The sequence below is a fragment of the Centruroides vittatus genome, unplaced genomic scaffold, assembly GCF_030686945.1.
Source record: "Centruroides vittatus isolate TY-2023 unplaced genomic scaffold, ASM3068694v2 contig_2647, whole genome shotgun sequence".
Taxonomy (NCBI): domain Eukaryota; kingdom Metazoa; phylum Arthropoda; class Arachnida; order Scorpiones; family Buthidae; genus Centruroides; species Centruroides vittatus.
Window position 1 is genome coordinate 62,761 of NW_027121686.1, and position 21,561 is coordinate 84,321.

The 21,561-nt window shown below is 32.4% G+C and overlaps 1 protein-coding gene, 1 long non-coding RNA gene and 1 other non-coding gene across 3 annotated transcripts; all 3 read right to left on the reverse strand.

Moving 5' to 3' along the window:
- Window positions 1-2,759: 2,759 nt before the first annotated feature.
- Window positions 2,760-2,833, reverse strand: TRNAT-UGU (transfer RNA threonine (anticodon UGU)). The gene has a single exon. It is a non-coding gene; the product is annotated as a tRNA-Thr (tRNA).
- A 4,721-nt stretch (window positions 2,834-7,554) lies between these two features.
- Window positions 7,555-10,217, reverse strand: LOC136971626 (defense protein l(2)34Fc-like). Its single transcript, XM_067266105.1, has 3 exons — window positions 10,004-10,217; window positions 7,847-8,054; window positions 7,555-7,759 (listed from the first exon to the last, which is right to left on the reverse strand). Exons 1-3 carry the CDS (start codon window positions 10,212-10,214, stop codon window positions 7,675-7,677), a joined length of 504 nt encoding a protein of 167 aa, XP_067122206.1. The 5' UTR covers window positions 10,215-10,217; the 3' UTR covers window positions 7,555-7,674.
- Window positions 10,218-17,942: 7,725 nt separating this feature from the next.
- Window positions 17,943-18,960, reverse strand: LOC136971630 (uncharacterized). Its single transcript, XR_010880196.1, has 5 exons — window positions 18,847-18,960; window positions 18,735-18,797; window positions 18,317-18,412; window positions 18,167-18,250; window positions 17,943-18,077 (listed from the first exon to the last, which is right to left on the reverse strand). It is a non-coding gene; the product is annotated as an uncharacterized lncRNA (long non-coding RNA).
- Window positions 18,961-21,561: the final 2,601 nt, after the last annotated feature.

Genomic DNA, 21,561 nt, shown 5'->3' on the forward strand with positions numbered 1-21,561 from the left:
CTTAATCTGTCGGTTCTACTTCGCTACAAATGTTTCAGACTAACGTATTTTTCCCTCACATTACCGTCGTGATTGTCAATCATAAAAAGGGATTATCATACTAAACATAATAATATCCGTTTCTAGAAAGAGAATGGCTGCTGGCTATACGTTTAGAAAAAACGAGTGGTAACGTCATACGAAATTTCCAAAATACCCGTACTTCCAGTTTCTGCCCTATGGGGATTTTAACATAAAGAAAATTACAATACTGTACATTGGTCCCCAAGCCCATCTTTGCAGCATGATTTGAATATGCACATTCATTTCAGGTGACTTCGGGTAATTTAAAAGAAATAGTGACCTTAGCTGTGATAATCAATACTGAAATAGTCAGTTATATTTTTAAAAATTTTCATTCAAGTTGATCAATCTCTTTTTTATATAACTTTTCTCACTTATACGACTTTTATCATTATCTTCAAGTCGCTGTAAATATGAAGTTTCAGCTACCGATACCATGACCGTTTAAATAGCATAAAATACATAAAACAGATAATAACTAACAGATTCACAGTAATAGAATTACAAAGTTCATAGCAAAAATAAATACGTAAACATTAAGAAAAGTTCATTTTGGCGCACGTTAACTCACCGAAAATTGTAATTATTGTAGATACTTTCTTTTAAAACAATTCCGGTCGAGTTCTGATAATCAATAAACACAAAATTCGATAGAACCACTATAAATATAATGTGTGAATAATAATAATAATAATGAACATGAAATTATATATCAATTTAAAAGAAGATAATAATAAAAAAAAGAACGTTAATAAATTATTAATATGTGCTGTCTTTTGTTATGTTTATACTGAATATGTAGAAATAAGATGTGTTTCAAATTTATACGGACACGAAAAAATTAAAGTGAAACACAAATTTGCTGCATTAAGTGACAAATGTTTTATTAAAAATAATATGGATTTACATGTTTCTACACTGCAAAAGAAGAATTTTAATCAAACATTAACATTTTGTCACTGAAAATAATGTTTATGAAACTCTTATACAAAAAAACTGTTACATATTTATCCGGACAGGCACTCATTTTATGACTTAAACAGAATATTGTTTAGTTTCGAGCATTGAAATATGCAAATTAGCTTACATATCTAATTGTAATACAAATTCTTTATGTTGTTCAACGTTCTAAAATGGGTAGAACAAAGAATTTATCTGATTATGAAAAGGGAAGATTGATGCCTATAAATCACAAGGCAAGTCAATAAGAGAAATTGCAGCATATATAAATCGTCCAAAATCAACTGTTGGTGATTATTTATCAAAAAGACGTGGCAAGGATGTATCAAAATTCAAGACAGGTCCAAAACCCAAGCTTACTCCTCGAGATTGTAGACAAATCATCAAGGTTTGCTCCACAAAACAAACATCAGTAAGAAAAATAAAAAAAGAATTAGACTTGCCTTGTAACAGCACAACAATGTGGAGAGTTTTAAATACATCTCCAATGTTAAAATTCAGAAAAAAAGCCGTAATGCCACCACTTTCATTAAAGCACAAAAGTGACAGACTTGATTGGGCACAAAAACACATGACATGGTCCGAAGAATGGATTGAAGTTTTGTTCAGTGATGAAAAAAAATTCAACTTAGATGGTCCAGACGGTTGGAAGTATTATTGGCACGATTTAAGAACCGAAAAACAAATTTTTTCAAAACGCCAAATGGGTGGGGGATCAATAATGGTGTGGGGTGCGTTTGGATTCAACGAAACCACAGATTTAGCATTTATAACTCAAAGAATGAATTCAAAGAAGTATCAAGGCATGCTTGAAGATCATTTATTGGAAGCTGGACCAAATATTTGTGGACCAAATTGGATCTTTCAACAAGACAATGCCCCTATGCATGCCTCTAAATCAACAAAAATGTGGTTTAAACGTAAAAATATTAATCTGATGACATGGCTTGCTAGAAGCCCTGACCTGAATCCGATAGAAAATCTTTGGGGGATGATGGTTCGTACAGTTTATGCCAATGGAAAGCAGTTTTCCACAATTCATGATTTGAAGGCAGCAATTTCAGATGCTTGGGATAAACTTAAGATTGAATTCCTTCAGAATCTAATTGAAACAATACCTAATCGAGTATTTAATGTAATTAAGTTAAATGGTGGTTACATTGGCCATTAAATTGTAAGAAAACTTTGCAATTTGAAACCTGTCCGGATAAATATGTAACAGTTTTTTTGTATAAGAGTTTCATAAACATTATTTTCAGTGACAAAATGTTAATGTTTGATTAAAATTCTTCTTTTGCAGTGTAGAAACATGTAAATCCATATTATTTTTAATAAAACATTTGTCACTTAATGCAGCAAATTTGTGTTTCACTTTAATTTTTTCGTGTCCGTATAAATTTGAAACACACCTTACAACATACTTATCAATAAGTAATGTTGTATTTCCACATATCTATCTATTGCTTACAACAACAGATAACAATTTTCGAGAAATGTTTTGTTAACATCGATGTTGATCGAACACAGTTTTCGATACAGATACTGGATCCAAAGTTAATTCGATGCCGCTATATGCCAGGCAGCTTTCATCTACAGCCCAGAATCTGACTACTGAGATTGACTAGTAAATGTAATTTTCTCGCGAAAATTTTATAAAACAGCATTCCAGTTACAGCGAAGTTGATTTCATCCAGAATAAGAAACGAAAAAGCAAATAGAAACAATAAAAGAAGTCGAGGCACCGACGAGATTCGAACTCGCGATCTCCTGTTTACAAGACAGGCGCTTTAACCAACTAAGCTACGGCGCCTTCGTTCTCTTGTTACTTTCCGCATGCTTTTCTTGTAAACAGAATGGAATTTTCTAAATGTTATCGTCTCTGTTTATCTCCATAATAAGTAGCATATATGGTTTGCCATCCATTGCGAAAGTCGAGTAGTGGATGTCTGATGGGTTGGACTAATTCGTAATTGAAATAGCATTACAGATTCCATTCCATTTCAATGCAAGTTGGATGACAAACGGCCGTGAGAACAGGGCCGAACGACTTAACATTTCGTTGATAAATTAACTAGAATATTCGATTGTACTGAACTTGAGTTTGATCTATGGAAAAGGCATTCTCTGTGTACATTAACAGTCGATTGTACTTATAAGAAGTTTGGTTTGTAAAATGTTACAGAATTTTGTAAATTTCGATTTAAAATTTTTGGACTTTTGGACTTGATTAGAATAAATTGTTAATCAGTGTAAAAACAGGTTGAAAGATATCTTTTCCCGAATTTAATTTGGTATGATGTATTGATATATAATTTTACTCAATGTTTTAGTAAGAAACTATTGTTTTTATACACTATTTTGTCTATTCTATTAATTTCTGCAATGATTATGAAAATAACCTGAATTTTACGTAAAAATGTATACAATGTTTTCTGTCTTTTGTTGGCTTTTGTTCGTTTTTAAATGTAATTCTTTATGGAATATTGCTGTTTCGAAGCTTGTTTTTCAGTATTGCTTTATAAGACGATCAATTTTTTGATCTGTTTTATTTAAATAATCGACGGTGAACCATTTTTTAGTCTGTTTTGTTTAAAGAGGTGATGTCTGTTTCGTTTTCTCGGAGTAATCGGCAGAATCGTTATGAGAAATTTTTGATATTGTCATTGTAATCGCCTGTTTTTCCTATGTTTGAGTTGTAGCATTTATTTTAGAAAAGCCTTTTTTTTTTTTTTTTTTTTTTTTTGAAACAGTTTTGATAGTTTTATTCTGAGTTGTATGTTTAAGACATTGTTAACAAATGCAATGCATAGAGAAGAAAAATGTTATTTGCAATTGCACTTAAATTGATTTTGAATTTATTAACTTTATCAATAATTAGCAAATTTAGTGTTTTGCGGTAATCAGAGTTTTAAGTTCGCACTAAAGCTTTGTCACGTAGCTGAATTAACGATGTAGTGTTCGATGCTTCATTCTTTTGATGCTTTTTATGACAAATTGTACCACCGTAGCTATTGCCTGGCTAAATATGCATACTCTAGACGAGCAAACCTCAGACGGTGCAATCAGTGAAGCGATTCTCAGTACTGTATTTCAATATACAGTACTGTATCTGTTATAGAAAGTTTAATGAGCATGAAATCAAAATGTTGCCATGAGCACAAATGACTCTAGCTATGACACTGACAAATTGTTTGTGTTTGCATTTCTATTGTCTACTAATAAGTCGATTTTTCGGTTTAATTCCCGATTCCACTTAATTAAACAATTGTTCAAAAATTACATTTGCGTAGCATCCAAGCATATGCACTAGAAAAGTTATCCACAGGCAAGGTTTTGTCTGTATATAAAGGAAACAAACAAACATTAATTTGAAAAACATAAATATTTGTTTTATTTGGGTCTCTAATTAATAAAAAACGACAAAACACCATTTTAAAGTGCATTTTTATTCAACTAATATATTTATAAACAATATGTAGCCCAAAAAGTAGCCAATGCGCCAAATGATATTTTTTACGTCAAACTAAAAAAAGGGTAGCCAAATCTTGCAACGCTGGTAGGAATACTAAATAAAGCTGGAATTGGGACTCAAAGGATTATAGACCCAAATGCGGGGAAAAGAGAAAAAAGACAAAAGATAAAGAAGTGAGGAAGGTTGGAAAATTAAGGGTCAATATTTGCATAACAGAAGGTCTATTTAACCTTTCTCGCCACTTTTTATCTTTTGGCCTTTCTCTCCTTTCCCCGAATTTGGGTCTATAATTCTTTGAGTCACAACTCCAGCTTTATTTAGTATTCCTTCCTCATTCACACATTTCCAAGTATTTGAAAATATTTCCTTTCCACTCAAAAATAAAATATGTATAAAGGTTTAAGGTTTGTGAAACTTCTCTTTTTGAGTTTATGTCGTTGAAGTAAATAAATAAAATTGTCGGTTTTGATTACACGTTTATTGGGCCGCATTGGAACTTTTCTTGAGCCGCGGGTTGGACATCCCTGATATAAAGTATTATTATAAAATTTTATTTAATTTATACTTTACTTAATTTTACTTATAATTTTTAATAAGTGTAACAATTATCCAAGGTGAATGCTTTTAAAAATATACACATTTACTTTTTATTTTGTTTTATTGTGTTCATGAAAAACAATCAGAAACGAAAGATAACGTAATATTTCACTTTCATAATCATACTTTTATACCGAAAGGGCTTCAGGTTAATGAACAGTTGTTAATTAAGTTGGTCATATTTTTATAGAAATTTCTTTTACTGGATTTGAGAGAAAAATTAAGGAAAAAGTCTATAATTACAGTGGAATTTTTCTACTAAAATGAATACAAAGTGTTTTTATTTATATATAGCCTACATTAACATTAGCTGTATGTACACTATATGATTAATTACGTTATATTTGATCACGTGTAATAATAAATTGCTTGCTGTTCTCCAAAAATAAAATAAATATTAAAACGACTGATAAACTAAATAAATCTGAATGGACTATCCGTAAAGATTACTCTATACGTGATGAACAAATATACAAAAAACAGTTTGATAATGAAGCAAAATACTTTGTTTTCATAAAAATGTAAATAATTTATATGATGACCTTTCGAAAATCAATAATTAAATAATAACCTAAATAATTTGACGGTTATTTGGAATTGGTTAATGCCTCAATATACCTCTCCGGAGAACCAGGATCGAATCCGAGCTGTCGACAAACCTTAGAGATTCTGGGTTGATCTGTCCTAGTTAAGTCGAGCCTCGTCACTCGCACCCCGGCCTGCTCCATTGTGCAGTACGTGGTTTCGTGTCCATCGTATCCATTGAGTTTGGATTCGGACAGCGAACCAACCATGGATATGGAAAAAAAGGCCCTGTTAGGAACGTAAAGAGCTAAAAATAAAACAGAAAGTGATAGTTAACGTTTCATTATGTTTATTCCTAGTATAAAGTAACCTAGAAATCACTTTATCCAGATATATTTAAAAAAGAATTAATACAGGTTTACGTATTACTAGCATGTGAGCCCGGCGTTGCTCGGGCAAAAGTAACGATAGCGAAGATTGAGATTATTACATTATAGTCACAAAAAAAGAGAGTAATTTCATCAACGAACTAAGTATTTCTAAAGAAAGGTAGAATTTGAAAATCGAATGTTCTAATATTGTTCGATTTTCACGACGTGTTCTGATTATATTTTGCGATTTTCATCGAATATCATAAATAAGAAAGGTCGACAAAAACCGAACTAATCTGTTTAAATTTGAAAATCGAATGTGTTATATGTGAATATGTTCCAACATATTACTCTTTTTCTTTTTTTTTCAAGCGCCCGGAAATCTTGCACGTCGCTTTCTCTCGTTCTCCATTGTTACTTAACACTTTGGTACTTAAATCTGGTACAGTACACTAACTGTATACCAAATTTCAACTTTCAACTCCTAACCGTTTTAGCGAATATTGAGATTATTACGTTATAGTCAACCTTACCCGTATTCACAGAATGCAAAAATTGAGTCCTCCCTGTTTTCAGACTAATTACAGAGTTTTTACATAGGTCTAAAAATATATTCAATTTTCCGCAAAAATGAAAAAAAAAAAAACTGCATCTGCGTCTTGCACGTCTCTTTCTCTTAACACTTTCATTGTTACGTAACACTTCCATCGTTGATTGAAGTGTTAAGACTTAATCCTGTCCCTCTCCCCCGTGGGGAAGAATTTCGAAAAATCCTTCTTAGTGTGCGTTCTCGTGACGTACCCTAACTATGTACCAAATTTCAACTTTCAACTCCTAACCGTTTGAGCTCTGCGCTGATTATTATTATTATCAACTCGTCTCGATTATATATATAGATTCATATTTGAGAAGCTTCTACTCAGGAATTTAATTACATTTTTGGCTAGTTATTAATATAATGATAAAAAATAAATTAAATCGATAGCAATAAGTATGTACTGTACATAAAAATAATACTGCAGTCAACATTTAGAGAATATATTTAATAAATATTATAGTCTTTCATACTTTATATAAACTTGCATTTTAAATATTTAGGTTATATTTTTAAAAGCTATGGAAATATGAAATTGTGTATTTCGATTCCATTCTTTTTCTTTACAAACAAACAATAGGTTTTGCAATGATAAACATATTATCCCAAATATAACAATGGCGTAGAGTTTTGAATTCGGAAGAATAGACAAACTTCTCGTATAAATGACGAAAAATCACGCGATTGAGCGGACGTAGGTTAGTATGAAAGATATTACATAATATAGTAAAAATGTATAAGTATTAAGTCGCACATAAAATATAAGATATATAATTACATTTTCTAGACATGAATATGAAAGTCCCTTTCGATGCCCGCATTATATTTATTAAATGTTAAACCAGAAACAATATATATATGGCATTTTCTGAATTACCCATTAATTGAACAAGCTCAAAATATAAAAATAAAGAAGAAAAACAAATGTAATCAATATTTAAATTTAATAGGAAATCAGTACAGTGCCAGAACACCCAGTCGATTTTAAATACCCAAACATATATCGAAAATTTATAGAATTCTACTCATATTAAGTTGAAAAGAAAATAAAGTAAATCGAAAACAATTGGATGGTATTATCGGCTGAATTGTTATTCTGTCTGGTAAGTTTCATCCTTAGCTATGTTTGCAATCTGTCCTGCATAGTACAACGACTTTGATTGAAGTATTGTGCCCCTATGAAAATACAAAATTTCAATTCGATATTGTACTGTACATTTGAAAATAATTTTCAAATTCATATTTGAATAGGAAAACACTTACATAAAAATGACATTTCCTTCCATTTTATTCTTAGGTGGTAACCAATATAACACGGCGTGCGTTTTGTCTCTACCATCCGAATGCGTTATTGCAGCGCATGGTAGAGTTCCCGTGCCTTTTCCTTTGATCCAGTTTCCTATACGTTCTCCTGACAACGGATCGATAGCTGCTACCAAAAATCCTTTGAAAGGAGCTCCGTAGATCTGTACTGAATAGAGGAATTCGAAAGTAAAAATTCGTAAACATCTAATACCACAGTTCAGAAGTGTCAGAGGTAATTGGGTATTATTTCATCTATATTAAACGATATACAAGTACTGTATATCATTGTTAGAATAAACAAAGGTAGAATAAAACTGTTTCATTTATATAAATAATATAATCTTCGAAAATTTAACTTATTTAAGTAAAAAATAGACTTGTTATAAGTAGACTTTGTTTGTTTCTACTAGACGTTTCAAGCCTGTTTGTTCTTGGTTTCCTTCTTAAATTAGAATTTAATACCCTTATCTCTTTCTACACTAGCATAAAATAAGAATAAATTAAAAATCAAATCAAATAAAAACTAATAATTTATGTTTAGTAATTTAAATTCAAAGTTGTACGTTACAATTTTTGAATTCTAAATATACAGAAATTATAGGACATTAGTATTTTTTAATATATTTTCCAATAGAATAAAACTAAATTTATTCATAGACCCTCAACAATTCCTAGTAATTTATCGATTCTAAGATAGTGATCCTTCTGGCGGTTACAATCCTCGGAGTTTGAAATTCCTGTTCTAAACGAAAAACTTCTGCTCCCATTAACAGCATTTACTACTCATTACTTCCAAATAAATTAAAACAATTCTAAAATGTTTCTATAAATCATCACAGAATATAAAATTCGGAATTCAGTTTACATTAAAACATAAAAACTTTTCCAGACTTTTTTAAAAAAAGGAAACAAAAAGGAAAACAGTAAAGACAAACAAAACACGGTCTACCCTATTTTAAATAAGTTAAAATGACCTAGTTATGAGAGGCCCTTTTTCCCTCTCTCTATCTAGATGATAAAATTGCACTATTTACCTTCTGTGTAAATATAACATTCGTCTTTTAATACGAGATTTAATCTCATTTTTCTTATTTAAGTTGACAGCTTTGCCCGAAGATGTTCATTAATAACTGTACGAAAAAAATACTTGTCAGCAGACTACGATTTATACGTTCGATTTCTTTTTTTCTAGTTAAAAAAAAAGGCTTTTGTTTTTTTTGCTACACCTTAATTTGCCTTAGTAGTGAGATAAATTATCTATAAATAAATGCATACTTTATAAATTATTTATTCTGTAATTAAAAATATAAATGTAAATTATTTAATTAATTTTTAAAAATGAACATTGTATTCATTATCAATAAAATAAATAAATATTATTCTTGTTTAATAACGAAGCAAAAATTATCATAAAGATCATTGTAAAATGTTTACCAGAAATTTATTTTTACATTAATAGATGTGTTATTGAAGACATTGTTAATTATTCAAGCCTGAAAAACTATTATCCTTAACTAATACAAGTCATAATTTACTAAAACTGTAGAAAATATGGAAAATATCATAGTAAAGAATGAGAAATGTAATACTATTATGAAAAAAAAAATTGTTTCAATATAGCCTAAGTAATAGCAGCAAAGGAAAGAAAACGTTTTTATATTTAAAATAATATTTTTTAGTAAATTCCTTTATTATTTTTATTTATACAATAAATTAATAATTTGAGATGTAATAATAAAGAAAAATCTAGCTCGAATATTTTAATTTTCATTAATGTTTACTTAATAAAACATAATTTATAAATTATTGATTATATTTATCAGCTACATAGCATTTTGCAATTAACAAAAAATAACTTCAAATTATTATAATAAACTACATGTAATACTAGTACTGTAAACTTACTATTAACATTACGGTAATAATGTAGCTAAATAAAAAGCTAATAAATGCTTCTGCTAGCATCTAAAAATAAGTATTAAACTGTAATTTAGTGCTTACATTAAAAAAATTGTGATAATATCCTGATGCAAAATCTAGAGTAGATATAACTTCAATATTTCTGATAAAAAGTCGTAAAAATTTATAAATTATAAAATGTGAAAGTAAGCTTACTTGTAAAGGGTTCGGGATTATTGAAAGAATATTTATCACCCGATGCGATAAAAACGTAAGGTGATTCTTCAGCTGGACTTGGAGATGTTCCAGCATGTCTCGGAAGAAGAGAATCGCAGGCTTCTGCTGGTGCTCCGTCAGGGAAGCATAAAGTGAAATTTAAACAAGAAAAAATAAAAACGAAAATTATGAAACCTCTAGAAGATGTCATGGTTCCTACAGCCACACTTCGTCTGCCGTTTTTTCTGTCCTATTTTCCATTATATTGCCTGGAAATAACCAATGATAGAAAAATGAATTATCCTTTAATTGGTCAATTTCCTTTTGACGTGACAAGAAATATCTCTTCTTTGTCATTTTTTGAATACAAATACATCACTTTTTTAATCATTCAAAAAAGTCGCAGAACATCAGACGAGAATGAAAAAATAATAATATACACGACTATATATTATTTTATAGGCTTAAAATATTTAAATGCGCATAAATTATTATTTTAATTTAGAAAATTAAGTATACTTAGCATGTTTTAAGTAGCTAAATTAAAAATACAAACAGCGATTTAAAATTAAACACGAAAATTGAAGGATTTAATTGAAATATTTAACAACTTACGTTAAAATTCAGTTTGCTTATTTCAGTATAACTTATACCTTTTTATTAGTCTTATAATCTATTACTCTTAAACTGATTGGTGAAGGGTTTTATAAATAATTTATTTCTAATATCAAAAAAACTCACTCTAGCAATTTATTTAATTACAAATGATGTAGCACTTCCGAATGCTCTAACTCCACTTTTTCCAATTTTTCGTCACAGGTTCTTTACAAATTTCAAGTATCGGTGACGTTTTTATGGTAAGAGACACAACATGAGACTTTTTAATATATTTTATTCATTAGCTGCATCTACAGAATGTTTTTTGCCAGGTTTAGTGCATGTGTTATTACGTAAATGTGAGACAGAGTGTAGGAAAAAAATGATTTTAGAATCACGACCTACTACTGTATTTTTAGTTTTAACTCCTATAGTGATATGGCTTATTGCATACTTTTCTCTAATAAATTATTTAAAAAACAAGTTCATAACATCACTGTATTATAACACTATTTTATTTTTATTAGTTTAATCCAATAAATAAACATTTCAATAATAGACTCAGTATATCATTCAAAAGACTTGAATATTACTTTTGAAAACTATTTCCTAAAAATTCCTATCCATAATTGAGAAAATATTTGTATAAAGACTTGATATTTCTTGTATTATAAACGACTCAACTGACCAGATAATATAATACGAATAACTCTTTATTAATACAACTAAACACGTCTACATCCAGCTGGTTCCTTCGAGCTACAACATCGCTGTCCGTTTTTTGCCACACCCTCTCTCAACCCTTTCAACCCGTGTTGCCACATCGGCACCTACACAATTACATTTAATGTTTATTTAAATCATTAACGTATATTACATCTCCCCTTTTACTGCTGGTAATCCAGATACCGTCTTGAGATTCGTACCGGTCTGCAACTACGAGTTCTGGGAAGGTCCGCTTCACCCGGTGAGGAGTTTTCAATGATTTCTGGTGTTGGTTCATAAATTTCCTTATTCCCATTTTCCGTCCTGGGAGTTTCTTCCTCGGGAGTATTCTGGTTGGACGATCCAGTCGATTTCTCATCATCGACGATCTGCGGTTCGTCTTCCTGGGAGATTGTCTGGGAAATAGACGATGGGTGTAAATGTATTCTGTTCCTGCGGAACGTGCCACTCGGAGTTTCGATAATGTAAGATCGTGGAGTATGGTGAGCTTTCTTCACCTTTCCGTATGTTCGCATATCTGACACCCAGATTGGCTGTCCTATCATCAAACGTGGAAGAGTTTTTACACCGTGGCGTCGATCAAAATAGGTTTTCTGTTTATCTGCCTTCCCCTTTTCCTTCTTTCTTAAGATCAATTAAAATCAATTAAACGAGGTATCAATTGTTGATTACTTGATGGCAGGGATGTTCTCAATCTTCGGCTCATTAGCAGTTCTGTTGGACTGTAGCCATTTTCTAATGGTGTTGATCTCTTTGGCCGACCTTCTTTGCAGTATCTCATCAACATTTTGCAAATTGGTTCTCTCTCTTATAGATACACGATTTCCGCTAACCGTTTATCAGATGCAGGAAAGGTGTCGATAATATTTTGAACGTAAGCCTCAATCTCCTCGGACAATTCATTTCCCTGTTCAGGTATGGTGCTACGGGATAATGCATCTGCAATTATAAACTACTTTCCCGGTTTGTATATGATGATACAATCGTATCACATCATTCGTAGCTTCATTCGTTGCAGTCTTGGAGTAAGACTGTCCAAAGCCTTCGACATGAAAATTGGTATCAGCGGTTTGTGGTCTGTTTCAGTATTCACAACTTTGCCCATTATGTAGTCGTGGAACCTCTCGCAAGCCCAAACAATTGCCAAAGCTTCCTTCTCAATTTGCGCGTACCGTTTCTCGGTATCCGACAATGTCCTAGATGCGTAGCAAATTGGAGACGTGTGACCACTTTTACTCTGATACAATACAGTGCCAAGACTGTAAGATAATGCGTCACAGGAAATATATCTTCCTTTCTGTAGATCGTACATTGATAAACCTGGAGTTTGACATAGCTGATTCTTGATCTCTTGGAACGATGTGTTCTGTGCTGGCCCCCATATCCATTCTACATTACTCTTTAACAGTTCGTACAGATGGTTTGCAACATCAGCCATCCATGGTATGAATTTGTTTAGAAATCCACTCATGCCCAAAAATCTTTTCAGATTTGTGAGAGAACTAGGTCTTGTGAGCTTTGCTATTACTTCTGTTTTCTTGGGATTGGGTTTTATACCTGCATGCGAGATTACATGTCCGAGAAACTTGACTTCTTTCGTTCGGAACTGACATTTTTCAGCATTTAGAATCCATCTTGCATTTTGAAGTGTACGAACTTCATGAAGACGTTTATCATGATCTTCTTCTGTGGTCCCAAATATCAAAAATTCATTCATTAGTCCTACAATTGCAGGGCCCTCTGGTATTGTTTCACATATTCTTTTCTGAACTATTTCAGGCGCCGACTTAATTCCAAACGGCAACCGTTTAAATCTGAACCTCCCAAAGGATGTTATAAATGTTGTCAAGATAAGATAATTCTGAATCCAATGCAATCTGCCAAAACCCTGTGTTAGCATCAAGAATACTAAAGATTTTCGCGTTATGAAATTGGCTGAGTGTATAGTCTACCGACGCCATTGGAAAGTATTCTCTCTCCGTGTTCTCATTCAAATTAGACAGATCGACGCAAATTCTTATTTTGCCTGATTTCTTCGGAACTAAAACCATTGGAGTACACCATTCTGCAGGTTCATTTACTGCCTCGATTATTTCCTTATTTACCATATCGTCCAAAGTTTTCTTAAGCTTATCTCTCAAGGGCAATGGTACCTTTCGTGGAACTGCCAGGGCGTAAGGCTTTGCTTCCGGTTTCGAAAATACGTTCTTCCTACGTGCAGTTTTACCTAATGCATTTATGTTATTCCCGGAATTGTTCTTAAAAGCTTCTTGCTGCTTTTTCACTGTTTCAGCCTGTCTCGCAGTGTATATTGTTTTATCCAGAGTTATTTCCGTTTCTAGTTGCAAACGTTCCGAAACTTTTTTGTCTCTAATGCCGCAAACTATTCTGTTCCTAATCATTTCGTCTTGAAACGAAGCAGGGAAATCACACATTTTAACCAGACTATATAAGGAAGTCACGAAATTCTCCAGTGTTTTTCCTTCTTCTTAAAACCTTCTTGAAAACCTTCGAGAATAGAATTTATATCTTTCGTATATAACATTTTTAGTTGGGAGGAAGTATTTTTCGAATGCCGCCTTAACTTTTGAATAGTCACTTTCTATCCTCTTCTGGGAGACTAAATGACTCCAAAATTTCCTCGGCTTTCTGTACCATTAAATTAATTAAAGAATTTACCTGGTCAGTTTCTTCTTTATTATGGAGTCCAGATGCTGTTCGAAATCGTTCGAAACACCCTATCCATATTCTCCAATCTTCGGGACGAAAATTAAAAGCTTCTGGCGCTGGGATCTGATACATTTTCCTCTACGCTGCCACCATGTATTATAAACGACTCAACTGACCAGATAATATAATACGAATAACTCTTTATTAATACTAAACAGTTCTACATCCAGCTGGTTACCTCGAGCTACAACATCGCTGTCCGTTTTTTTTGCCACACCCTCTCTCAACCCTTTCAACCCGTGTTGCCACCTCGGCACCTATACAATTACATTTAATGTTTATTTAAATCATCGACATATATTACATTTTTTATCTTTTGTTTGTCAACATCAATTTTTTATAACTTTGGCATGCGACATTTTTTGGGTATTCTGCTATAAGTACTATAGACTTTATGATAAGCTACTGACTGAAATGTTTCTGTAGTAATGTCCTATGCATGACACCAGTATCTTTGTATACCAAATGTTTGATTTTTGAGAATGGGACGTTCTTCGAAACATTAGTATTTTGTAATACAACTTTGTAATCTTTGATTATATCTTTGTGCACTTGTGTGATCTCATATTGACTTTTTGACGGGCATTGTATCATTGCTTTGACTATGACCAATGGTCTATATGTAGGAATAGTGATAGAAATATAGAACTAGAAAGGACAATAATCGTCCAGCGTTTGTACCCGTCTTGATAGAACGATAATGTTCTCGTTTTCGTAACGTCTTTTTGTCTTTTGTCCCTTTCGCGCCGTCACCAACTATAGTCTTTCCTCACTTTTTTCCCTTACTCGTCCCTTTCTCTCGTTCTCCTGGTCTCCTCCGCAACCCCTCGTAAATTTATTGTCTTGTAACAGTTTAGGAGTATTACTCGAAAAGACAACTTAATACTAAATCCTGCTGTATGCTACAAATTGTGACAAAATCTAGAAATTTGAAATCGCCTATTTTAATTTTGTAAGTACGTCATTGAGCCAGGATTGATAAACAAGGTCGGGATCGAAATGCTGGAAAAGAGTAGAAAGAAAAATGTTCGGGAGGATATTCATTACTTTTCCGGAAGTTTATATTATTTATTAAAATATACCGAAAGTAACCATTTTGAGAAAATACGTAAGCAAGTAGCGTCATCTAGTCACGAATATAAAACTAAATGAAAGAGTGGAAAATCGAACTTTAGACACTAACTTTGACTGTATTTTCAACAAAACGTTACAGTTTAATGTCATAAAAAGTATTTATTACAAATTTGGTGAACAAATGTACACAAATACTGTCCTACGATACCTTAAGAAATATCAGATGAATGACATTTCGTCTTGTAGGCCCTATACGTAGCGTACGTAAAACAGAGTATTGTATGCAAAAAATTCCGCATGTAAATAATATATTGAACGATGTACAGCATATTATAAAATTTTTTTATTACATAATATTTCAAGTTATGAAGTTCGAAAAGAGTGACTGATTTTACATCGAAACGGACCATTCAATGCAGAAAGTTCCCCGTTGACAAATCGTTTCGAGAACTGTGTGAAGTTTTGCTTTCCCGGCTCTGTTATATGTAACAGAAAGTATGAGCGTTGGTCAAATAAAATGATCCCCAAGATTTTTAAATTTTTGGCCTTGGAGAACGCCGAAAATACAAAAACGTTGGGGTTTCTGTATGTATGAATGTTTGTGTTTCTGGGAGGGCACGATTTTGTTCACCCTCTTTGAAGCTTAATAACTCCTGTGTTTTTCATGGAAAATTTCTGAAATTTTGCAGGGAGGTTTGTGTATTAAGGGGAATGATGCTACTACATTGCCGTTGGTAAAGGTTGACAAAGTGGGAGTGGAGTGGGGAGTAGGTGTTGAATGTCGTAATTGGAGTAGGGTCGGATTGAATGATGATTTTAGCTACTTAATAGCATTTAACATATTTTAATAAAACTCATCTCTACCGTAAAAATTAAGCTTTTTGCCATTTTATAATAATTAAAAATATAAAAATATTTTTAATAAAATTTGATAACAGATGGCGCCACCCTGAGTTTTAAATGTCGGGAAATCCGCAAGTCGTTGCTGGATTTTTTATATTATACTTAACTTTCACGTGTTAAAAGTTTCTTTCTGTTTGTCACAGTTGCAATAATTAATAAAAGCACTAACATTATAATTAAATAGTAAAGTTTCTAAGAATATACTATTGTGAACATACAGAGTAATTGAAATCGACGTTGTCGCCTTTAGCGAAAGCGACAGAAGTTGTTATAGTTTTATGTAAAAAAGAATTTACATTTTTTTTAAAGGCAGTAAAACTTGTCAAAATCGGAAACGTAAATCACATGCTGTGTTCAAATATGTAAACTGTAAAGTGCTGCGCAGACAGTACTATATACATGGGTTATATATAGCAGGGGTGGCCAACAAGTCGATCGCGATCGACCGGTCGATGGCCAAGCCAATTTTGGTCGATCGCTAGCGATGTCTTGACTTAATGTATTATATTTGTAACCGAACGCAACTATATGCATGCAGTTATGACTCGACTCATAAGCAGTGAGTGCACTTCGTACTGAAACAGTGTATAAACATAGTGTGTATTTCACACTTCCCCCTTTCCACTTAGACTATGCCTATGACAACAAGTCGATCGCGACACATTTTTACGATAAAAAGTAGATCTTATGTGCACAAAAGTTGGCCACCCCTGATATATAGTATATATGTAATGATGGTGATAAGAGGAATGTTTATTTTGTATAAATTGCTATGAAAAAAAAAGTTTGTTGTTTGGGGGTCGCCGTTACTGTATCAGAGTTCGATTATATTGTTGTTTCAGCTGTTTTATTACTATTTACAAAATTCTTTGCTGATATCGGTGCTTCAATTTTAACAATCCAATTTACTTATAAATATTTTCTCTTCTCCTGTGAAATTTATTACACAGCAAAAATGAAATAGAGTCTTTCTTACTCGGTTTGTGTTTAAAAACATTAAAAACATTATCTGAAAAACTTGGATAAAACAGCTAATTATTGTAAGGACCCGGACCTCCGTCGACTTGGAGGTCCGAATGGAGGTATTAACGAGATCTTAAAAATCTCCTTTTATAACACGAAAGGGAGGAGTTAAAGGTCTCGTTTGCACAATAAAGGATTTTTTTTCTAAAATATTAAAACAGAGGAAGAATGGTGTTGAAAAGATCAAAGTCGAGGGAAACGTGGTTAGAGAGGAGTCGGATTTAGTCGCGAAGTTGTCCTCTTTTGCGCCCCCTCGACAGGTGTCGATTGGCACCAGGGTGACGAATAAAGACCAATTAAACGGCGACTTTGGGGGAAACTTATATAAACGCGGAATTCAAGAACGCGAGGTTTACAGGATACAGTTTGTTTAACTCGGACATGGCTGCTTCTGTGAGGGTTCCCCCGAGAAAAATTGTAGACATCGACGAAACCAGCCTCCATCTGCCGTGTTCTTCCAATTCACCTAGTCGTCGAAGGAAACCGTTAGGATCGACGATCTTGGTGTTTCCTTCGATGACGATACCGAAACAGAGAAAATATCTTGAACTTTCTGACTGTTATTGCAGACTTACTTCTAGCATTTGGAGTTGTGAACTTTTTTAATTCAATTGATTTAGTATAAGAATGTTCATGTGTCTTATTAAACGATGAAATGATGGAACTCTGTCTCAGTGATTGTGGCCATTCCCAAACACGCTTGTCGTGACCTCTCGCCCGTCTTGACATTTCTCACCCCTGTCGGCATCTTTACATTATTATTTTAAATTTCCGTGTTAGAAATTCGTGAAATGTATCATAATCGTTACTGTCTGAAATTTATCCAAATTTAAACGTTTCGAAAGATGGCAGAAGATAAGAATAATTCGAAATACTAAATGGAAAGTTTTTGATTTATTTTAATAATTTTAATAAAGTTTCCATGCAATTTCCATAAAAGTACAATTAAGAGGAAACCAACACCGTAAAACCTGAATCGATGTTGCTAAAATGCGTTTTACGTATATCTGGATAAGCATGACTGTAAATAAAAATAAGATACTTCTCAATATAAATTTTTACTTGGATGAAAATAAATTTTAAAGATAGAGAAGAAAATTAAAAAATTACCTTAATTATCGTCAAAAAATTTGGATTACTTAAATTTTGCGACATCACTCCGGAATCGAAGCAACTTCTGTATGCTGCATATTGCTTAAAAATTAAAAAAACGAACAATTAATCATCGTACTTAACGCTAGTTCGATTCAAAAATGTTACCTCGTCAGTTGGGTTTCCACAGATGAACTCAGACATTTCGTCTACGGTGTTATAAAAGACAATTTTATTGACACAGTTTCGAAATATGTCTATGACCTAGAAAACAAGCGTGGATAATATATCGATATAAATTTACAGATGTCATATCGTAAGATATACAATAATCTAGGAAATTATATCGGGATCGGTAGGTAATCTAGGGATCGGTGGGTTCGGAATCATCCTGAGATATTCCACATATTTTACAAATAATAACATAAAGAAAGAAAAAGCCAATTAGAAGAAGAAAATTAATGCACTCGCTCCGTATCGATACTTTTCGATACAAGGCGCCCAAATTCTCCAATCTCTAAGTTAAGTAAATTCTCCGTCACCCAATAAACAAAGTGATCAATATACGTTATAACAATTTACTTACCATATCTGCTCTGTTTTCCAGACAGGTATCTTTAATTGTTCCGACGACGCTGTGCAATGAAAACTTTCATTAAAATTATTATTTAACGTATAAAAATAGCTGTTATACTTACAACAATATACTTTCGTTAAATCTTCAGTATTTTCCTTTTCGGCAAAGGACAACGCAAAAGTAAAACAGGCAAAAATAATAAAGGTTTTCATGTTTGTCTACCTAATCTTACCTAATACTCTTCGTCGTGGTAACATGACGAGGCTATATAATTTCGTTTTATCATAAAGTTCATCGGTCCATCTCGATAATTTCTGTTTACAGGATGGAGATTCGTAAATTCTTCTCGATGTATTAATATAAATTAATTATTTTACTAATCGAAGATAAATGCTACATTGTTATGGATCGTGGTCAGCGTCGTACTTACCTTGTAGACGTTTGAAGCTATCCCTTCTCGGCAACTTTTTGTTCGGTTTTTTTATAATTTTTATTACAATATTAAATCAAATTTGAGAAAAACAAAGTTTTATTTACAGTATATTCTGTTTCTGTAAATTGATAACACCGTATGATTTGATGGGATAATTTTAGAAATGTTTTTAATGAGAGGAAAGAAATACGAAACTCGTACAACGATTTTTCTCGAAAACTGATGTATGAAATCGCTTATGAGACATTTATTTCCGTTGTATGGAACTAATGAGTTATATAATGGTAAAACACGAAAAAAATACCCCCAGAAAATCTACAGGTGATCAGCCCGTTGGCTAGGCATCGGTGTTCTATGGTTTTATCCATACGACACGAACGGTCTTCAGAAATAATGACTTTGCAACGAATACGTCACGAATAACAATAACAGATTGTGAGTAGATTATCTTCCGTTATCAATAGAAAAAGAATAATGTTACCGAGCGGAGATCGGTAACATTATTCTTAACTGCAGGATCTGACGTTCACCCGAATTCAAGAATTAGTGGGGTGAACGACGGATTCGATAGACATAACATTTCGGTTTATTCGTCAAAAAAAAAACAAAAAAAAAACATTTAAGTGATTATAAAAGTGAAGAAATACTTAATATAAGAAATTGCTCATCAGACATATCTAAAATAGCATATTATGTAACAAATTTCATTGGACACAAATATATCTTATCTGATATAGAAATCGAGCTTTTAAAAGTAGCTTATAAAGTAGATCGAAGTAGAGGCGTGTAGCTCGGCACACTCGATTCTGCGGTAAACTTTACTTTTAGCTTATTAAAGCGGATTTTATGAAAATTGGATTTGAGAAGATAGAAAAAAGAGTAATGATTTTAAATAAAAAGCATAAAAATTAAACTATCACTAAAAGAAAATATATAATTGCAATTTTATCATTCTTAAGTAGTTATAATGCAATTTTAAATTAATAAAGATCATAAGATTAAGGGTAGATGTGAATTCGATTCGTTTATGGTTTGGACTTCTCTATAACCTTGAATACATTTTTATCTGAAATTGGTAAAGTCCTCGCGTATCTTTGAAATCATTCTATGTAACTGGGAGTTCTTAAGGTGACAAAAGATCACAACGCCAGCAGAGATAAAGCAAGAAACCAAAAATATTTATTATCCTTGTATCAGAACGATAAAATTCGATGACTAAAAATTATAGCCAATTTGATATTCGTAACATTACTTCTAACGTTAATGGTGAAATGACACGAATTGCATAATGATTGCTAAAGTCAAACGATTGACGAATTATACCGGGCTGCATTACTATACTATTATTAAATGGTAAGTGATTTGGCACTAAAAGCAGATGCCAAATCACTTAGCATTTAATAGCTATTTAGATGAGATAGCAAATGCCATTGCATGTACAGTACAACGCAGTCGATTTCATTTCGTTGTTGTTGTACTCTCCGAAAGCTCAAAGATATGTCAATATTAATTTCCGGATACAATCTCTAAGAATATTCTGTACTCCGTTGATATTTTGTTATAATTAATGGAATCGTATATACGAATGTGTTTTTTGTCGTAATGTGAACAAATCCAATGATTATTGCTATACAAACTTTGTATATGATCAATATCGGTTCTTACAGAAAAAATAAGTTTATGATTTTCAATAAAATTTGGTGGTAACATCAAATAGTAAGTACACTTTTTACAATGTGGGTGAAACAAGTCATGTGCGAAACCTCTAGTTTTCTGTTAGTTATATTAGCCGTTTTATCATTAGCAGATAGCTCGATTATTAAATATTTCTTAATTTAATAAAATTAGAAAATAACGAAAGCAAATCTCAACAAACCTTTCCAAAATTTGAACATGTAATGGATATATAATAAAAGACAAATATGCAGTGAAACCTTCTATTTCCAACGATTCTAATTTCGAACGTCCAGAATTAATATATTCAAAGACTAATACTGTGTATTAATTATTAATCTAATTTTGAGATAAGAAACGAGTTCCCCTTTATCTGTTAGGTGCGTGGCTATCACGTGCCAGAAAATGTAACATTTCCTTATAGAAAAACTATAGCGTTGTAAGTATTGAAAACAAAATTTATTAGATGTCAAAAAAGAAAAAAATACAGCGTAAGATACGTGCGAAAGTTTTAAACTTTGACCGACACTTGCAGATCAAGTCAATGTGTTTGAGCTATGCAACACTACACTTGGGCGATCGCCCAAGTGATGTCTTCCGGGAGGTCGTTTTAAGGGAAATCTGGGCTGGAAAAAACCCGGAAAATTCCACGTGGCCAGCCCGTCCGAGCGAAGCGCGAATCCACGACCGAACTCCCAGTGTTTAAGGAACGGAATCGCTTGGCCACTG